Below are 17,329 nucleotides of genomic sequence, written 5' to 3'. Positions count from 1 at the left end.
AACTGTCTTTGCCTTCACCTCCAGGAACCTGGATGGACTCAGTTCAATAAAACAATTCAGAGAGCTTATCGACCTGGCCCTTTGGTCGGGGTTTGCAGAATCCCAGGTTAGACCATTTCCTATCAGTGAAGCACAAATTCTGAAACCAGACTGCCCAGTGCTGAATTTCGTGCTTGGCCCATTTCCTAGCCCTGTGACCTTGGGCAACTTAACCTCCCTGTGCCTCAGTCTCCCCTTGTGAAGAGTGGGGCTTAGCAAAGTGTCTATCCTGAAACGCTGGAAAGCAACTCTGCTTCCATTTCTTTTTCTTAAATGTTTACTGGAAAGGGCTCCTGGGAGGGGTCTTAAGGCCAGTGTGTCTGTAGCTTTTACATCCCTACCCCTGAAGAAGTTCACAGAGTAGAAATGGGGTGCTGCACCCCAAAGCAGAGAGAGCCGAGAAGGCTGCATCCATGTTGGAGCCCAAGGTGGGGAGGAAGAGGCACACTTGCTGGGAAAGGGGTGGCGTGGGGAGGGGGGATTCTTGGAGGGGGAGCTATTTCTGTGAGATCCACCAGGATGGAGGGAGGGCGGACTGATGAGGGAGGGGCAGCATGGGGGTGGTGCTGGACTCCGGCAGATGACAGGCAGGAGGAGGGGCTGGGGGGGGGGGGGGACTCTAAGCCTCAGAGGCTGGGGGTGTAGGGTGAGGGCAGGAAGGAGGGCAGGTGTCCCTGGGCTACACCTGTCGACTGGGATATTGGGCTCTGGTCCCTACCAGCCCTCCTCCAATAAGCCCCTCTGGGCCTCCAGGGAGAGGAGGGAGGAGCCTTGCCATATAAACTATATTTTTAGTTCCCTGTGCCTCTCCCCAGCTGCTATAAGACACCTCTCCCCGCCCCCAGCCCGCTTGGCTGAAGGCTTCAGAAGGACAGCTGGGCAGAAGGGGAAACGTGGTCAGTGCAAGGGCCGCTGGTGGGGGCTGGGAGGAGGGCGGGCCCCAGGGGGTCTGGGGCCAGCTTTGGGGGGTCCTCAAACTCATGCGTGACCTCAGCAGATCCTGCAGGCTCCAGGCCCCAGCCCTGCTCTGAGTCTCATCTGGCGCTGGTCCCGGAGGCAGACTCTGCCAGGAAGGAGCAAGCTGAGCTGGGAGTGGGTGGGAGGCGCTGTCTGGGCTGGCCTCCAAAGGGGCGGCTTCGGGGAGGAGGAGGAGGAAGTGGAGGAGGAAGGGGGGTGGCCAAGGTTGAGGGGACCTACAGCTTTGAAGATCCAAAATGTTCTTTCTTGCCATCTTTGGTTCCCCACGGTGGAGTCTTAAAGTGTAACACCTCTTCCCGCCCCCAGATTCACTGGGGCGGGGCCGCGGGGGGCGGGGAGCGGGGTGTGAGTTGTTAGCTGCACAAGGGTTCATGAATTCCCAGGTCACCTTTGAAAGAGAGAGTTTGGTGCACAGTCACCTGGGCCTCAAACTTGTGCAGGGGGAGCTGGAAGCCCCTTGCTAGAGAGTTCTCAGTATGTAAGTGAGGAGAGGTGGGAGTCACGGGGAGCAAGGTGGAGAATGGCCTTTTTTGACTAGACAGGCTCCTGGCTTACCTTGCCAGCAGAGGGCATTCAGTTAAAAAGCCTTGGGGATGTGCAGTCTGGACAAGAAAAATCTTAGGGAGCCTGAAACTTCTTTCAGCTGGTTCTCTACATTCCCAAGGAGCACCAGAGAGCCAGGACAAGGGAGTGAGCTTGACAAGAAGGCATACTTTGGTTTTTAGAAAGTGAGTTCGCTGCTCCTAGAAGTATTCAAGCAGATTATGATCTGTAGGGAAAATTCCTGCATTTAGTGCAGGGGTCTCCCAACCTCGGGGTCTAATGCCCAATGGTCTGAGGTGGAGCTGATGTAATAACAATAGAAATAAATTGCACAATGAATGTAGTGCGCTTGAATTATCCCCAAACCATCCCCCCACCCCCGGTCCATGGAAAAACTGTCTTCCACGAAACCAGTCCCTGATGCCAAGAAGGTTGGGGACCGCTGATTCAGTGGGAACTTTGATACCATCTAGGCCTCTGTAAGTTTCAAGATCCTATGTCCCTACGATTCTAGATTACTCTTTCTTTAGTTTTCTGACTCTGAATGTAGAACCCAAGTTTTCAGGGTGGTGAAAGTTGAACACTCTGGCCCTCTAGAACTGTAACTCTAGGATCTCAAGTGTCCAGAATTTGAAGACTTGAGGATGATTCTATATGTTTCAGATTTTCCCATTCAAAGGATTCTATGATATGAAAGGGAAGAAGAGGAAGAGGCAGGTCTCCCTTGGTGGGATCTAGTTCTGCCCCACTGGGTGTCAGACTAACTCACCTGTATGTGTGTATGCATAAGCTTGTAAGGCTGCAGAAAACTTTGCATGCAGAAGCAGCCTGGCTTTCCTATTCTGTGCCTTTCCAGTTTCCCTGCCCCGGCTATTAGAAGGCTGTCACAGGGATAATTATAGCCCCCAAACAAAGCTGGTGGCTGCAGGTAGCCATAGCAACTGCTAGGTACCGCCAGTTCTGTTATAGAGACGTGTAAGTACAAACAGATGTTGGTCCCTCCTATTAACTTAAAAGGTAAAACTTAAAAGGTTCATCAACTTCAAAGCCATGGGTTTCCATGAACTTGCCAGTTAATGAGGGTGCCTGCTAAGGGGGTGACAGCTTCATATTAAACACTTTAGTGCTGGTAACAAGTTGATGAAATTTTAAGTACTCAGGCCATCCTTGGAAAACTCAGGAGGCTGGAGATGGGACAAGGGCTGTGGATTGGGCTGTTGGTTCCAGCTCTGCTGCTTACCAGCTTCGGGCGGGTGTACAAGGTCTCCAAGCCTTTGTTTCTGAACAGCCATGTGGGATAACAATGAGTCCCGCTCTGCCAGCCCCTCAGGGATGTGCTGAGGTTCTCAGGGCACTGGGTAGAAGGGTTTTGCAAGTGGCATAGCCAGGGCTGGGGATTTAAATGGGAACCAGTGATGCTGATTCTTTCAGGGGTGTCCCCAGTGGGCCTCAGGGGTTGGTTCAGACTGGGGGCAGCTCGCTGCTGCTTCTGCTCTTCTCTCTGCACTTCCCTCCCATACTGATGAGCTCACCCTCCAGCAAGGAGCCAGGACTAGGAGCTGAGACCTCAGCAAACTCTCTCAGAGTGGCCTTTCTCTTTGATCCTGAGCCTGGCACAGAGTCAGCCCTTGGTAGCAGGATGGGGAATGGACAAATGAACAAATGTTCGGCTGGGTCTGTGTTGCGGTACGTGGGCTTCTCTTGTGTGGCCCCCAGGCTCTGGTTGCAGCCTGCATGGGCTCAGTAGTCGCAGTGTGCAGGCTCTCTAGTAACAGCTCTTGGGCTTAGTGGGCACATGGGATCTTACTTCCTTGACCAGGGATCAAACCCATGTCCCCAGCATTGGAAGGCAGATTCTTTACCACCTGACCACCAGGGTAGTCTCTTAGTTACTCATTTTACAACTGAACCTTTCACTGTGAAAGCTGAATGACTTCTGGAGATATACCAACTCAGTGTCCTGGGTTAACATGGATCCTCACGTGTGGTTTCAGGAGCACATTGTCAAGAAGGGGCCTGTGTGCTTCTGGTCTCTTTGGTTGTTAGGAGTCCGCTGACTCAATATCTAAACAGGGATCACTCAATGATGCACAAAAGGTCACACAGGAAGTGTGATGGTCACCCTGGAACTGAAATGGGAGCAGGCTTTACCAGAATCAGAATGGAGACCCAAGGTTGTTCTGGGGAAGCTCTGAGTTTGGGGGTCTTACTTGGTGCTAGCCATGGAACCCTTTCACCTAGCATTTCCTACCACCTAGCCAATTCTTATCAATCATCTCTGTTCATATTTTAAAGAGGGGATCTGATTGGTGTAGTTAATAGACACTGGCTGTTTGACAGAGCCATGCCATTGGCTGCCTCTAATTAGGTCCCAGCCTTGGTTCAATCAGCTGTGACTAGCCGCGGGATTTGGGAGAGGACATGACCTTGGGGGCTGGGGCAGGGCAGTTATCTTTAGAAAGAGCTGTGTATGTAGGGCAGTCATAACTGACAGGTCCAATACAGTCCCAGGGTGGCCAGGACACCTGATGTTTATCCTTGCTGAGTCTCGTGGTCCACAGCTATAAAATGGGATGATGCTTTCTACCTTGCTGGGGCATTGGGAAGACTAGATTAGTCCTGCCCGAGGAGGCACTTTGTAAACTGTAAAGTTCTGTGTAGACCCTGATCATAGCGCCACATAAACTGAACTGTAATGTTATTCCTCTTACTTATCTCTCTCCCTAGGAGATTGAACACCACGATGTGTTTTATCTGGTTTGTGTCCTCAGCATGTAGCAGTTTCTGACACACAGTAGGTACCTTATAACAGTTTGTTGGGTGGATGGCAGAATGGTGGATAGATGGATGGATGGATGATGGACAGATGGACGGATGGTGGGTGAGTGGGTAGAGGGGTTGATGGATGGATAGATGGATGGGAAGATGGATGAATGAAAAATAAAGGTTGATCATTCTCTTGCCTTCCTGGGAAGGCCATTCACCTTTTAAATTCAGTGAACCTTTATTCAGTTCAGCTTGGTATACAGCACTGTGCAAGGCCCACAAAACACTCAGATGAAGGAAACAAAGCTCCTGCACATGGTAACCAAAGTAAAGTGTTTGGGAGCACGGATTCAGGGGCCTGACTTCCTGGTTCAAAACCCAGCTCTTCCATCAGCTATCTGTGTGACTGTGGCACATCTCCTTAACTTCCCCTCCACGAGGTGGGGGTAATGTCTGTATTTATCATATAGGGCTGTCGGGAGACTAAACGAGTTACCAAATGTAAAGTGATTAGAATAGAGCCTGGCACCTGGGAAAGTCTCTGAGTATTGGGTGCTAGGGTACTAACGGAGGAGCCAGTATGGATACAAAGAAATGTGACGCAATGAGGTAAGCAGTGTGACAGGAACACATGCGAATAGGTGGAAAGGGCAGGCAGTTAATTGTGCCTTGAGGGGGCACATGAAGCACAATTTTTCAGAGGAAAATATCTGAACAATATTTGAGCTTTCTGGGTGGAGTGGGAAAATGCAGGCTCCAAGAGGGTATGGATCTGCCTGGGTTCACCCAGTTATAAGCAGGAAACCATCGAGGTTCCTTCCCACCACTCTGAAAAGTGAGAGGCATTCTGGCAAAGTGGGCTTCTAGACGGTGGGCAAAGAGACTGCTAAGGCCAGGACAGTCCCAGGGCCAAGCCAGGGTGCCTGCTGCTCTGGGCTTAGAGATATGACAGGTCCTCTTGGGGTGGCTGACAGCAGGGGGAGTTGGGTTTCAGGCCACTGGCGTCAGCCCTAGCCTTGCCCTTTCTGTTGGCCTCTGAGAGTCCAAACAGTGGCCCAGCCTCCTCCCCACTCTCCGCACACACAACCCCACCACCACCACACCCGTGACCTGAGTTGGCCTACCTCCCCACAATGGCACCTGCCTCAAAATAGCTTCCATGTGAGGGCTAGAGAAAGGAAAAGATTAGACCCCTACATGAGAGAGGGGGGTGGGGAGGAGGGAGAGAGAGAGTGAATGAGCTGTCAAGTGATCCCTGTTAAGCATCTGGGAAGGTATAAAATCCCTCTGGGGCCAGGCAGCCTCAAACCCCAGCTGTCGGAGACAGGACACCCAGTCAGTCCGCCCTTGTTCTTTTTCTCTTCTTCAGACTGCGCCATGGGGCTCAGCGACGGGGAATGGCAGTTGGTGCTGAATGCCTGGGGGAAGGTGGAGACTGATGTCGCAGGCCATGGGCAGGAGGTCCTCATCAGGTAAAAGGAAGAAATCCCACTGCCCCTGTCACCTCCTTCCTCAAGGTCAAGAATGCTTGCCTGCAAGGTGGAACGTTTGCCCTGGGGTTGACCAGTTGGCTGCTGTGTTAATTAACTTTGTTAAACCCCCTACTTGGTTCTCCTGTGTTTTTATGTATCAGAGGTTGGAATCAGGAAAGCAGATCCATTTCACACTTGTGCTAGCAGCTGGGAGGAGCTTTGATGATCAAATCCTTGATGCTTAGAGCCCACCAGAAGGAATCCTAAAATTATAGCTAGAATTAACAAGAAAGGTCTGAGAGGTCTTTCTCACCTCACCTAATGGATGAGGACACAAAGGACCTAAGAAGGGAAGGATGACCCCAGAGTCACAAGTTCATTAAAGTCTGTAAAATGCCAAGGATTAAGACACGGCCTTCAAGATGAGATATGTGGTTCTACACCTGGCTCTGCCACCGAGCTGTTGTGTGACCTTTGGGAAAGCACATAACTTCTCTGAGCCTCAGTTTCTTCTCCTATAAAATGGGAGGGGGGGGGAATCCTAATATCTACATTATACAGTAGAAGTAAGAATTAAATAAAATGCTGCAGCCAAGGGGCCCAGCATAATTCCTGGCATAGAGTGAGTTCCAAAAGATGTCAGTAACTCTTGGAGATGAAGCTTAGAATTGGGCCCTTTAAAGTATAATAATAATAGTAATTATTATTATTTTAGCTGTGTTGGGTCTTTGTTGCTTTCTCTAGTTGTGGTGAGCAGGGGCTGCTCTTCATTGCCATGCATGGGCTTCTCATTGCCGTGGTTTCTCTTGCTGGGGAACACAGGCTCCAGGTGCAGGAGCGCAGGCTCCGTAGTTGCGGCTCTAGGGCTCTAGAGCGTGGGCTCAGTAGTTGCGGGGCATGGGCTTAGTTGCTCGGCGGCATATGCAATCTTTCCAGATCAGGGATCCAACCCATGTCTCCTGCATTGGCTGGCAGATTCTTATCCATTGTGCCACCACAGAAGTCCCTAATCTTGACTTTTGATGTTGGGTATGTCTTTTGAAGGCTCAGAATAATCTCCAAGCACATCTTGCCTTCTTTAGCAAGGGATTCCTGAATAAAGAAACACCCTCCCCGCCCCCCACCCCCCAAAATTCTAAGTTTTGTAAGCAGAGGGTGGCTGTGGTTCAGAAATAGAACCTCATGTTCTCATTGCCTTCTTCGCCAAGTGGTGATAGACTCCCCTCTCCTCCTGGTCCTTTCTCATGCTCTGGGCAGCGTGAGTCAAAAGCGTACATCGACATTTCTGCGCCTGGGAGGAGGTGGGCCCTGGTTGCCATGAGTGAATGGATTGTCCTTTACACTTTATAGATGAATTTCTCCTTCTTTATGAGTCAGAGCAGGTTTTCCTCTCCCATTTAGACACCCTTTCAGCCTCCCCCAGGCTTCACCCATTTCCAGCTCCCATGTCTGGGAGAATGACCCAGACATAAGCTATAAGCTCTATTATCTGGAGTTTCAGCCTTAGTGGCCCATGCCAAAAACACATGAGAAAGGATGGTCAAGTTCCCTGTTGAATCTAACTGGCATCTTGGGGTTTTCCTTTGTGTCTTTTTCCTCTTATGCCTCTGTCAGTTGGCTACTGGCACTGCAAGAGGTCCCATTTGGTTGGACAGAAGACTCTCCAAAGTAGACATCAACTCCTCAGCTCTCCCTTTGCTGTGTGACCTTGGACAAGTCACTAATCCTGTCTGGGTCCCATTTCCCTATTTGTTGAATGGAGGGATTACCTTCATGGTCTCTGAGATCCCTGCCCACCCCCAGGCCTTGGCATTCTTTGAGTCCTGGATCCTGCCTTGCTTTTGGAGAGGAGGCAGGGTAGCTGAGTGGGAGACCAGTTTGCCAAAAAGGAGTCTTTCCCAGGTGACCTGGGGGCTGTCAGCCCTAAGTCAGTGACTTGGAGGTCTGGAAGGAGACTTGGGGTATCGTATCATGGGAGAAACAGCCCCTCCCTTCCCAGTGGATCAGAGAAAACTGCCAGGGGCAGGAGCCAGGGGCAAGACGTGATGCTGGAGACTGCCGACCCCTGGCAGGCCCCAGAGAGCCTGATGCCCCATCACATCTTAAGCTGAAGACATGCAGAAACCACGCGGACGGCTTCTGCCCTCTTGGTATTTGGGGGCCAGGGACAGGGAGAAGGGGATGCTGACTTCCAGGGTGCCCTGTGAGAAATGACCTTGTGATTCTGTTCCAGATGCCGAACCTGGGTTTTCTTACTCTTCTTGAAAAGGTCATTTCTCCCACTCCTCTGGTTATGACAGATAGCAAATTCTGTTCGGTCTGTTAATAAAACTCTGAGGGCTTCACTGCAAGTATGTGATCATTATGTCCTAGAACATAATAGCTGGAAGGTCAGTTGCAGAGTCTGGCTCCAGGAAACGGGGGTTTTTAGGAGGGCGGAGGCAGCTGAAGAGGGCTTTGGGCCCCTGCCTTTCCTTCTTTTCCCCCAGATCTTTCCTGCTTTATTTATTTTTGCATTTGAACAAAGGATTTCGAGGCCATGGAAAATTGGGAAGTCACTGCTGGTGGCCAGTATGTCTCATGTCACCGGGAGGAAACATGGCTCAAGAGTCCCAGTCAACCAATGGTAGCTACAGACAGAACCCAAGATTCCCAATCCTAGTGATGACGATGGTAGTGGTGAGGATGGTGATGATGGAGCTGGTGAGGATGATGGGGGTGATGGTGGTGATGGTGATCGTGGCCTAGAGCTTTTGATGAGGACAGCAAACATGTAAATATGTTACACACTGATTGCTAGGCCCTGTGTTACGTGTTCATGTATATTAACTCATTTCAGCCTCACAGTAACCTCATGAGGTGGACGTTATTATAATCCCCACGTTTAACAGAGAAGTTAAGTGACTTGCCTGAAGTCCCAAAGCTGGAGTTCAAGTCCAGCAGCCTGGATCAGCGTTGCCACTCCTGAACCCTATACCACGTCGTCCCGCAGTCTTAGCATACAAGAGATGCGTTCCCACCCTCGTCTGGTTCTTCGGTTCTAGAGCAGAGAAGAATTTATGCAGGCCTGGGAGCGCCTTCTATCTTTCATGTGGGTGTCTGGTTGGGTCTCAGCTCAGAGCACAGCTGGGAACTGGCCTCCTTTCCCGCTGACCTGTAATAAACTAGGCAGGTTGACGATAGGATTGAAGATGAAAGCACAAGGCAAGCGCGTGCTTCTGAAACCCTGGAAGAAAAGCCCCACCCACCCATGTCTACAGGGTGAGGGCCTTCCAGCTGCTCATTTTCTGAGTTGCCACTGTCACAAGTTCCCAGGTAGGACCTTCTGTGGCTTCCCAGGGACTCCCAGCTGCCGGCCTTGGGGGCAGTGGAGGGAGGCAGCTGTAGAAAGGAAGATCTGATGGGCATTCAGAAGCCAGGTTTTTCTGCAGTGTTAAAGTAAATCCGGGGTTCCCTCTCTGGCTGACAAGTGCTAAGAGTGTAGGGTGAGGTCCGGGTTGGAGGGGTCAAGCCTTAGAACTTGGAAGCTGAGAAATCAACTTTTTGGTTTAAGATAGTTGATCCAAAACCCAGAGGAGCTGAGTGACTTTTTCAACATCACAGCAGAGGCAGAACTGGGGCCAGAACTCAGCTTTCATGATTCTCAGTGCTTAGTCTCTTCCCCAGACATCCGGGGGTCTCCCAAGATGTCTCAGACCCCTGGTGGCCTTGGGTCCCAGATCCTTGGTCCTCTTCTTCCCCAGAGAGTCTCCCTCCAGTGTCCCGACCTTCACCTGTGGGTTCTGGGTCTTGCATCTGTCAGGCAGGAGTTCAAGGATCATTGTCGCCAGATAATAATAGTCAGGATCTCAGGGACCCTGAGGTGAAAAGTGCTGGAGATGAGCTGTCAGTGATGTAGAAGGGTTGGCCGGGGCCCCAGATGAGGTAGTGACATTGAGCATGGCTGTGGGCAGCACTGGGTGTTCTGGGAAGGCAGGAGGGACATGCCCTTGGGGGAAGGGGGCGCTCCCTGTCTGTGCTATGCCCGTGTGTGTGTGTGTGTGTGTGTGCATGAGCATACGTGTGATTATGGGTATGTGCCGTGAGACACTTGTGCACACTGGAGTGTGTCCGCAGTTAGGTTTAAGGGTGTTCTAGAGCCAGGAAATCACAAAAGAGAAAGCTTTCAAGGAACTGAAGCCATCAGACAAGAGGAGGGAAAGTCCAGCAGACAGGGTCACTCTGGCAGAGGTTTCCGGGTGCAACACAAAAGAGAGAGCATGCGTTATGGAACCATCTGTGTGGGTTCGTGTCTGGGCTCTGCTACTGACCAGACTTGTGACCCTGGACAAGTCACCTACCTCTGCGGTCTTCCCTTTGCCCATGAGTGAAATGGGAAAAATCTCTCCCTCCTCCCCGTGGCAGATACGACTCCCTTTAACGATCCCCACCTTTCTGCAGAATGAAAGACTGAAGTCTGAGGCAACAGGTGACTCCTTGGATCACTGCGGCCAACTCTCTGGGTCCCTGGCAAGAGTGGGGGCCTGGTCTTTGGCAGATGGCTCCCATTAGAGATTCTCACCGTCAGTACTGTGAGGGGCCTGGGAAAAACAGGGAGGCAGAGCAAAATAAGCAAGCGCTTTCTGAGCCTGAGAGCTGTTCAGACTAGAAAAGCTGTCACATGGAGTAGTGAGCCTCCTGAAGCTGGAAGTATTTAAGCAGCCAAAGGATGATCCTCGGGCAGGAAGCTGTAGTCCCTGTATGGACTACATTTTGAGTTACTCAGACCTGATTTCAGTCTGGCTCATCTGCAGCCCAGCTATGTGATATTGAGCTAGGACCTCATACTCCTCAGCCTCTGTTCCCTCATATGTAAAATGGGGATAATACATCACCAAAGGGAAGTGCAAGTGGAGAGCCTAGCGCGGGCCTGGCGCACAGCACATACTCCACAAATCCTTTAGCCCCCGTGCTCCTCCCTGCTCCACGGTGACACGTCTAGTCATCTTTGCTCCCAACAGCTTAGAGCAAATGGGGGCGAGGCCAGGTACCATGCAGATGTTTTTCCTTCCAGCCTTTCACAGTAACAATGAAGCAGATGATGATGCTAAAAATAGTAATAGCAAGCATTTATAGGACACTTCCTGTGTGACCCTCAGCCTATACCATCTCATTCAATTTAATCCTCACACTTCTATAGGGAGGGACTCGTTATCCCTATTCCTTGGATGGGGAGACTGAAGCACAGAGAGGTGAAGCGAATTGCCACAGTCACACAGCTAGCAACTGGGAGGGTGTGGATTTGAACTTGAGTCTGGCCACCTCCTGACCCCTGTGTCTAACTCAGCCCTCCTTGTACCCCTCAGGCTCTTCACAGGTCATCCCGAGACCCTGGAGAAATTTGACAAGTTCAAGCACCTGAAGACAGAGGCTGAGATGAAGGCCTCCGAGGACCTGAAGAAGCATGGCAACACGGTGCTCACGGCCCTGGGGGGTATCCTGAAGAAAAAGGGTCACCATGAGGCAGAGGTGAAGCATCTGGCTGAGTCACATGCCAACAAGCACAAGATCCCTGTCAAGTACCTGGAGGTGAGTGGCGGGTCCTGGGTGGCTGGGAGGATGGAAGGGGAGGCCTCGAAGACCTGAGATTTGGGTTCAAGTCCCAGCTCAGTTATAACTTGCTGAGTGACCTATGCTGTTCCTCTTTATCCCCCAGTTTTCTCATCTGTAAAGTGGGCTGCTACCCACTTGGCCTTCCTCCTGGGTCATTGAGAGTAAACATATTTTTCCCCCAAATGAGTATCTTATTACCAAGGGAGAAGTGGCTGTGAAGTACACAGCTTGCCTTCTGTCTATGAGTAGGCACCACTATCCCACCCTCTCAACAGATGAGGAAACTGAGGCACAGAGAGGTTAAGCAGCTTGCCCCTGGTCACAGAGGCACCAAGTAGCAGAACCAGGATTCAGACTAGGTCTCTATTCCTCCAGAAACCCAGCTCCTAGTCTCTGTGCCACTGCAAGTCGGACATACACAGGACTCATGTGGCAGGAGTTCAGTAGCTGGGGCTTAATTCTGGGTGGGAATCATTAGTTCCAGCATCTTTACGGATGAAGAGAGGGCGCCTCAGGTGTCCAAGGCATAAGCAATTGGCTTGAATCTCCTGTGATGGACTGAGAAGTTGGGTGGGCTGGGGAGAGTCTGAGTTTCAAGTCCTGTGTCTAGACCCAGTGGGTGGAGGGATATGGCAAGAAGGAGAACTAGGAAACTGGGGGATAAAGGGCCCTGAGGCTATCACCCCCGAGGATGGGGCCACAGGCAGTTTGGTGCAGCAGTGAAGGTAAGGTTAGTCATGAAAACTTCTGGTTAGGATGGGCTATGATAAGCAGTTTGCATGGGTCACTGCGTGGAACTTTCACGATTACCCCCATGAGCTTAGGAACTGCATTCAGTGTTGTCTTTTTCTCTTACAAAAGAAGTTCAGAGGTCAGGAGCCCAGAGCTGGTGTGGGAGCCCCATAGGTACCGGGAAAGCAGGCATCTCACCCAACAGTGTTATTTACATCTCACTGTCCAAAAGTTAGTCATGAGATCATGTCTATCTGTGTGGAAAGCTGGGAAATGTAGTCTATTGCCACTCCAAATACAAACTAGTGTTCTCTTACAAGGAAGAAGGTGAAAATGGCCATTGGGCAGGTAAACAGCATTCTCTTCCCCAGGCAGGGACTCTTCTCATCCCCACTTTACTGATTTGGAAACTGAAGGCTCAGAGAGGTTGAGTAGCTTGCTCCCAGTCACACAGCATATAAGCCAGGAGGGACAGTCTGATCTATGTTACTCTGGAACTTGCGCTCTTAATTCCTGATGGTGCAACGTCTCCTGTGAACAACCACCATCACCATTGTCTTCAGCCCCACCATCCAGCTCCCCTGCCTGCCCTCCCAAAGGTTACTGTGAAACTGTTAGCTACTCAGTTGTGTCTGACTCTTTGTGACCCTCTGGACTGTAGCCTGTCAGTCCAGCCTCCTCTGTCTATGGAATTCTCCAGGCAAGAATACTGGAGTGGGTTGCCATGCCCTCCCCCAGGGGATCTCGAACCCAGGTCTCCTGCATTGTAAGCAGATTCTTTACCCTCTGAACTACTGGAGAAGCCCCACCTGCTCTCCCGCATCACACACAAACAATTCTGCCTGCCCATCTCAGCATCACAGACATGAGGAACAGTTCCTGCCCCTGGGATTCTGCACAAGTGGTGCTTTCGCCTCCCCATCTTCTCTCGGCAAATCCCTGTTCATTCTCCAAGGCCCAGCGCAGAAGCCACCTCTTCAGTTCTGGCCCACGAGGCAGTCAGCTGCTCCACCTGCCAGCCCTCCCCAGCAAAGGCATTTATTCCAGCCCTGCCGTGGCGCCTGCCGGCTGTATTGTAATTTATCTCTTTACCCAGCTGTCTCCTGGCTGGGACAGGAGCTCCTCAAGGTCAGACCCTGGCTTCTTCCATATGTGAACCCCAGTGACAGGCAGGGGGCTCACAACCCAGCTTGAATGATGGATCCCATCTCCAGGGAGGAGCAGACAGGCTTAGAGAGAAACCAGTGCGGTCTGGAAATAGGACTGCCAGCTAGCAGACTAGAACCGGGTCTACTTAAAACAAGTTTGCAAAGAAAGTGGAAGTGAAGTCACTCAGTCGTGTCCAATTCTTTGCGACCCCATGGACTGTAGCCCATCAGGCTTCTCCATCTATGGAATTTTCCAGGCAAGAGTACTGGAGTGGGTTGCCATTTCCTTCTCCAGGGGATCTTCCTGACCCAGGGATCAAACCCAGGTCTCCCGCATTGCAGGTAGACGCTTTACCGTCTGAGCTACTGCAAAAAATTAAGACAGCGCCCCGCGTCTGCTGTTCCCCTCACCGTGGAACCTTTGTCTATGTTCTTCATGAGAAATTGCTCCTTCTCACCCATTAGCAAGGGGGCCCCAGAGGGTGCTGGGTGCTGAAGTCTTTTCTCAGTCTTCTAGCTGCCCCAGCCCACAATTTTCCTAGTATTAGTGACTCAGAAGTTGATTCAGGAAAGGCTGAATTGAGGGACCCAAAGGAGTCAGGATCTCTGTCTTACATGTGAGGTCATCCGTGGAGGTCAGGGTGGAACTGGGCCTGGAACCTGGGTCTCCAAGTTCTCGCTAGGTCAGCCCATCCCCTCACTTGGCTTTGTTACGTTTATGACATTAAAAGGGAATTAAACACATGTCCCCCCCGATGCCCAGCAGTGGGTGTCTGTGGCGCTGTCCTGGCTTCTGGCCAAGCGGGGTTTACTAGGTGCTGACATTTGTGCTCCTGAGGCTGCCCTGCACGCGCTCCCCTCACCCCCACCCGTCAGCTTTTGGCCACTTGTACCCTGGATGCCGGAGAATATGAACAAACCCACCACTGGTGGCCTCTGTCTCCCTGGCTCTGGCTGTTGTTTGTCCACAGTCCCCTGGGTGCAGATTCCAGCTCTCCCATCCACTTGCAACATGACCTCAGTCTGGCCTCTGTAAAATGACACCCCTTGTCTACAGGCCACGGCTGAAATTGGCATCAAATCTTTCTGAACTGTTGAAAAAGCAAGTAGCTTCTTACTATATAAGGTTGCTCAGTCCCTTAAAGCAGCCCTGTGCTGTGGAGATGTTTGTGCCCATCTTTCTGGGCATGACAATGTGGATGGTAGAGCCAACAGTGACGGTGAGGCTGCTGTAACATATGATCAGTCTTGGGCCCAAGCATAGGCCTGGTCCCTTTCCTCTTCCTTTCTCTCCTTCTCTTCCACCAATGCTTCTGAGGACCGGCTCCGTGCTTGGTGCAGAAAATAAGATGTTCTGATCACCCTCCCGCCACTGTCCCTCCAAAAGGCTACTGAAAGAGATCACCATCCTAAGCCATTAAATGCAAAAATTAAATCCACACACATGGAAGTATTTTCTAGACTTTCTGATTGCAAAATCCTGGATTAGAACCATGTAATAGGTTGGGTCCTCATCCTGAGCTGAACCTCCAATACCTTGGCTATCTGATGTGGAGAGCCAACTCATGGGAAAAGATCCTGATGCTGGGAAAGATTGAGGGCAGGAGAAGGGACAACAGAGGATGAAATGGTTAGATGGCATCATTGACTCAATGGACAGGAGTTTGAGCACATACAGGGAGATAGTGAAGGACAGGGAAGCCTTGCGTGCTGCTGTCCATGGGGTTGCAAAGAGTCTGACAGGACTGAGTGACTGAACAATAAAACATCCTGAACATAGTAGAGGGGGGTAGCGTGTATGCATGCTAAGTCGCTTCAGTCATGCCCAATTCTGTGACCCTAGGGACTGTAGCCCATCTCTGTCCATGGGATTCTCCAAGCAAGAATCCTGGAGTGGGTTGCCATGCTCTCCTCCAGGGGATTTTCCCAACCCAGCGACTGAACCCATGTCTTCTGCATCTCCAGCACTGCAGGTGGATTCTTTACTCTGAGCCACCTGGGAAGCCCCTGGTTGGGGGTGGGGGTAGCCAACCCACCAAGCCATGCGACTGTGACCACAAGCCCAAGGCCTGACCTTTCCTCCTCTGTATTAAGATGGGCCTCTATTATCCCATCTGTACTTGTCTCATGGGTTGTGGGGATTAGAGGAGTTAATCCATGGAGGCCGCTCAGAAGTGTGCCTGATATATAATAAATACTCAGTAAATGGCCCTGCAATAAAGCAAAGCTGGGGCTGGGGTTGATTCCCATCTGGCCCCTGGCTTGTCCTGCCAGTGACCAGCACCCCTCTGCTCCTGTCCCTGCAGTTCATCTCGGACGCCATCATCCATGTTCTACATGCCAAGCATCCTTCAGACTTCGGTGCTGATGCCCAGGCTGCCATGAGCAAGGCCCTGGAACTGTTCCGGAATGACATGGCTGCCCAGTACAAGGTGCTGGGCTTCCATGGCTAAGCCCCACCCCTGTGCCCCTCACCCCACCCACCTGGGCAGGGTGGGCGGGGACTGAATCCCAAGTAGTTATAGGGTTTGCTTCTGAGTGTGTGCTTTGTTTAGGAGAGGTGGGTGGAAGAGGTGGATGGGTTAGGGGTGGAGGGAGCCTTGGGAGAGGCCTGGGGACCAGGCTTTCAGTGGAGGGTCATCAACTTGGGAACCATGAGAAGCTTGACTGTGGCTGGCTGAGTCTGGGTCAAACTCAACTTTCCTTTCACCTCAATGCCAACCCAATTCCTACCAACCTCTAAACTGACCTGCACCTTTACCCTCACCTTAAATCCCCAATCCGAGCTGTCAACATAAACTCCAGCCTAATTCTCTGACCCCATCACCCAGCCCCTTGAAGACAGCAGAGTGTCTTGCTTGCCCTGAGAAGGAAGTGTGGGCCGGGTGGGACGGCCACACCCAGCCCTAGGGAGGCATGGAGGCATGGTGTCTGCAACATAAATGTCCCTTCTCAGGTAGGGGAGTGACACCTGGTTTAATAAAGGATTTCTCACATCACAGTCTCTGTCTGGTGTTTTTCATCCCTTAGAGCAGGGGTCCCTAACCTCTGGGATCTCATAACTGATGATCTGAGGTGGAGCTGATGTAATAATAATAGAAATAAAATGCACAATAAAAGTAACGCACTTGAGTCATCCCGAAACCATCCCCCATCCCCCACCTCCACCCCTCACACCCGTCCATGGAAAAGTCGACTCCAACGAGACGGATCCCTGGGGACCGCTGCCCTAGACCAAGTGTGGGGGCCCAGAGAAGATGCAGACTCAGGGGAAGATGGTCATCATGGTTACCACAGCTTAGGAAAGATGCTTAAGGACACTAGTAAGTGGCAGAACTCGGTTTAAAGTGCGGCCTGGAAGCTGGCAGGGACTCCAGCTGAGGAGACGGCTAGGCAGCCAGCTGGTGGCAGGGCTGACCTCTGGCCACAGAGAAAGGGCAGAAGCATGGAGAATAACTTACCAACGCAGGCCAAGAGACACAGTCCATATCTACAAAGGCTGAGCGGAGCGCATGGGTAGAATGTGTAAGTTTCGCTGCAGGGAACTAGAATAAAACCTTGGCCTGTGGCTGCAGCAGCCAGGTAGCAGGCTGGAACAGGCTGTAGAAACGGATCTGGTAGTCTGGATCAACGTGGGTACCCAAGCCAAGAGGGGCTTGAAGAGCACTCAAGACTCAGGGTGCTATCTGTGGGAAGCCCCGAGTCCTCCACCCCATACATCTCCAGGGGCTCCCAGGACAGGTAACCTGGTGCCCCCCGTCCTTGAATGGTCAGACCCCTGTGATGAGCCCGACCTCCCTGCCCCAAATCTCAGACTATGCCAGGTTTCACAGGCACTGAACCGACCAGAGCCCATCTTCAGAAACAGACATGTCTCAAATTCTAACGGGCTCATTCATCCGGCCCTGCTGCAGCAGCAGAGGGCAGAGTTAAAGTCCTTCTGCTCTGCTTCAGGCTTTGGGAATTCTTCCACAATCTGATAAACTGAGAGACGAGTGGAGGGGAAAACAGAGGGAGGGGGATCTTGGAGCCTGGAGAAAATTTCCATGCATTTATATA

At 51.5% G+C, this 17,329-nt stretch overlaps 1 protein-coding gene across 2 annotated transcripts; it reads left to right on the top strand.

Moving 5' to 3' along the window:
- Positions 1-887: 887 nt before the first annotated feature.
- Positions 888-16,271, top strand: MB (myoglobin). 2 transcript variants are annotated; one of them, XM_086401232.1, is made up of 5 exons: positions 888-932; positions 4,288-4,354; positions 5,696-5,798; positions 11,144-11,366; positions 15,577-16,271. In XM_086401232.1, the coding sequence occupies exons 3-5, from the start codon at positions 5,704-5,706 to the stop codon at positions 15,721-15,723; spliced, it is 465 nt and encodes a 154-aa protein (XP_086257358.1). In that variant the 5' UTR covers positions 888-932; positions 4,288-4,354; positions 5,696-5,703; the 3' UTR covers positions 15,724-16,271. The 2 variants fall into 2 exon arrangements, with proteins under 2 accessions (XP_086257358.1, XP_086257357.1); XM_086401231.1 differs by having other exon boundaries at positions 888-935.
- Positions 16,272-17,329: the final 1,058 nt, after the last annotated feature.

The sequence above is a fragment of the Bos grunniens genome, chromosome 5 (genome assembly GCF_055505025.1).
Source record: "Bos grunniens cultivar Pamir isolate PY7600 chromosome 5, Bosgru_T2T1.0, whole genome shotgun sequence".
NCBI classification, from domain to species: domain Eukaryota; kingdom Metazoa; phylum Chordata; class Mammalia; order Artiodactyla; family Bovidae; genus Bos; species Bos grunniens.
This window is presented reverse-complemented; position numbering and strand designations above follow the sequence as displayed.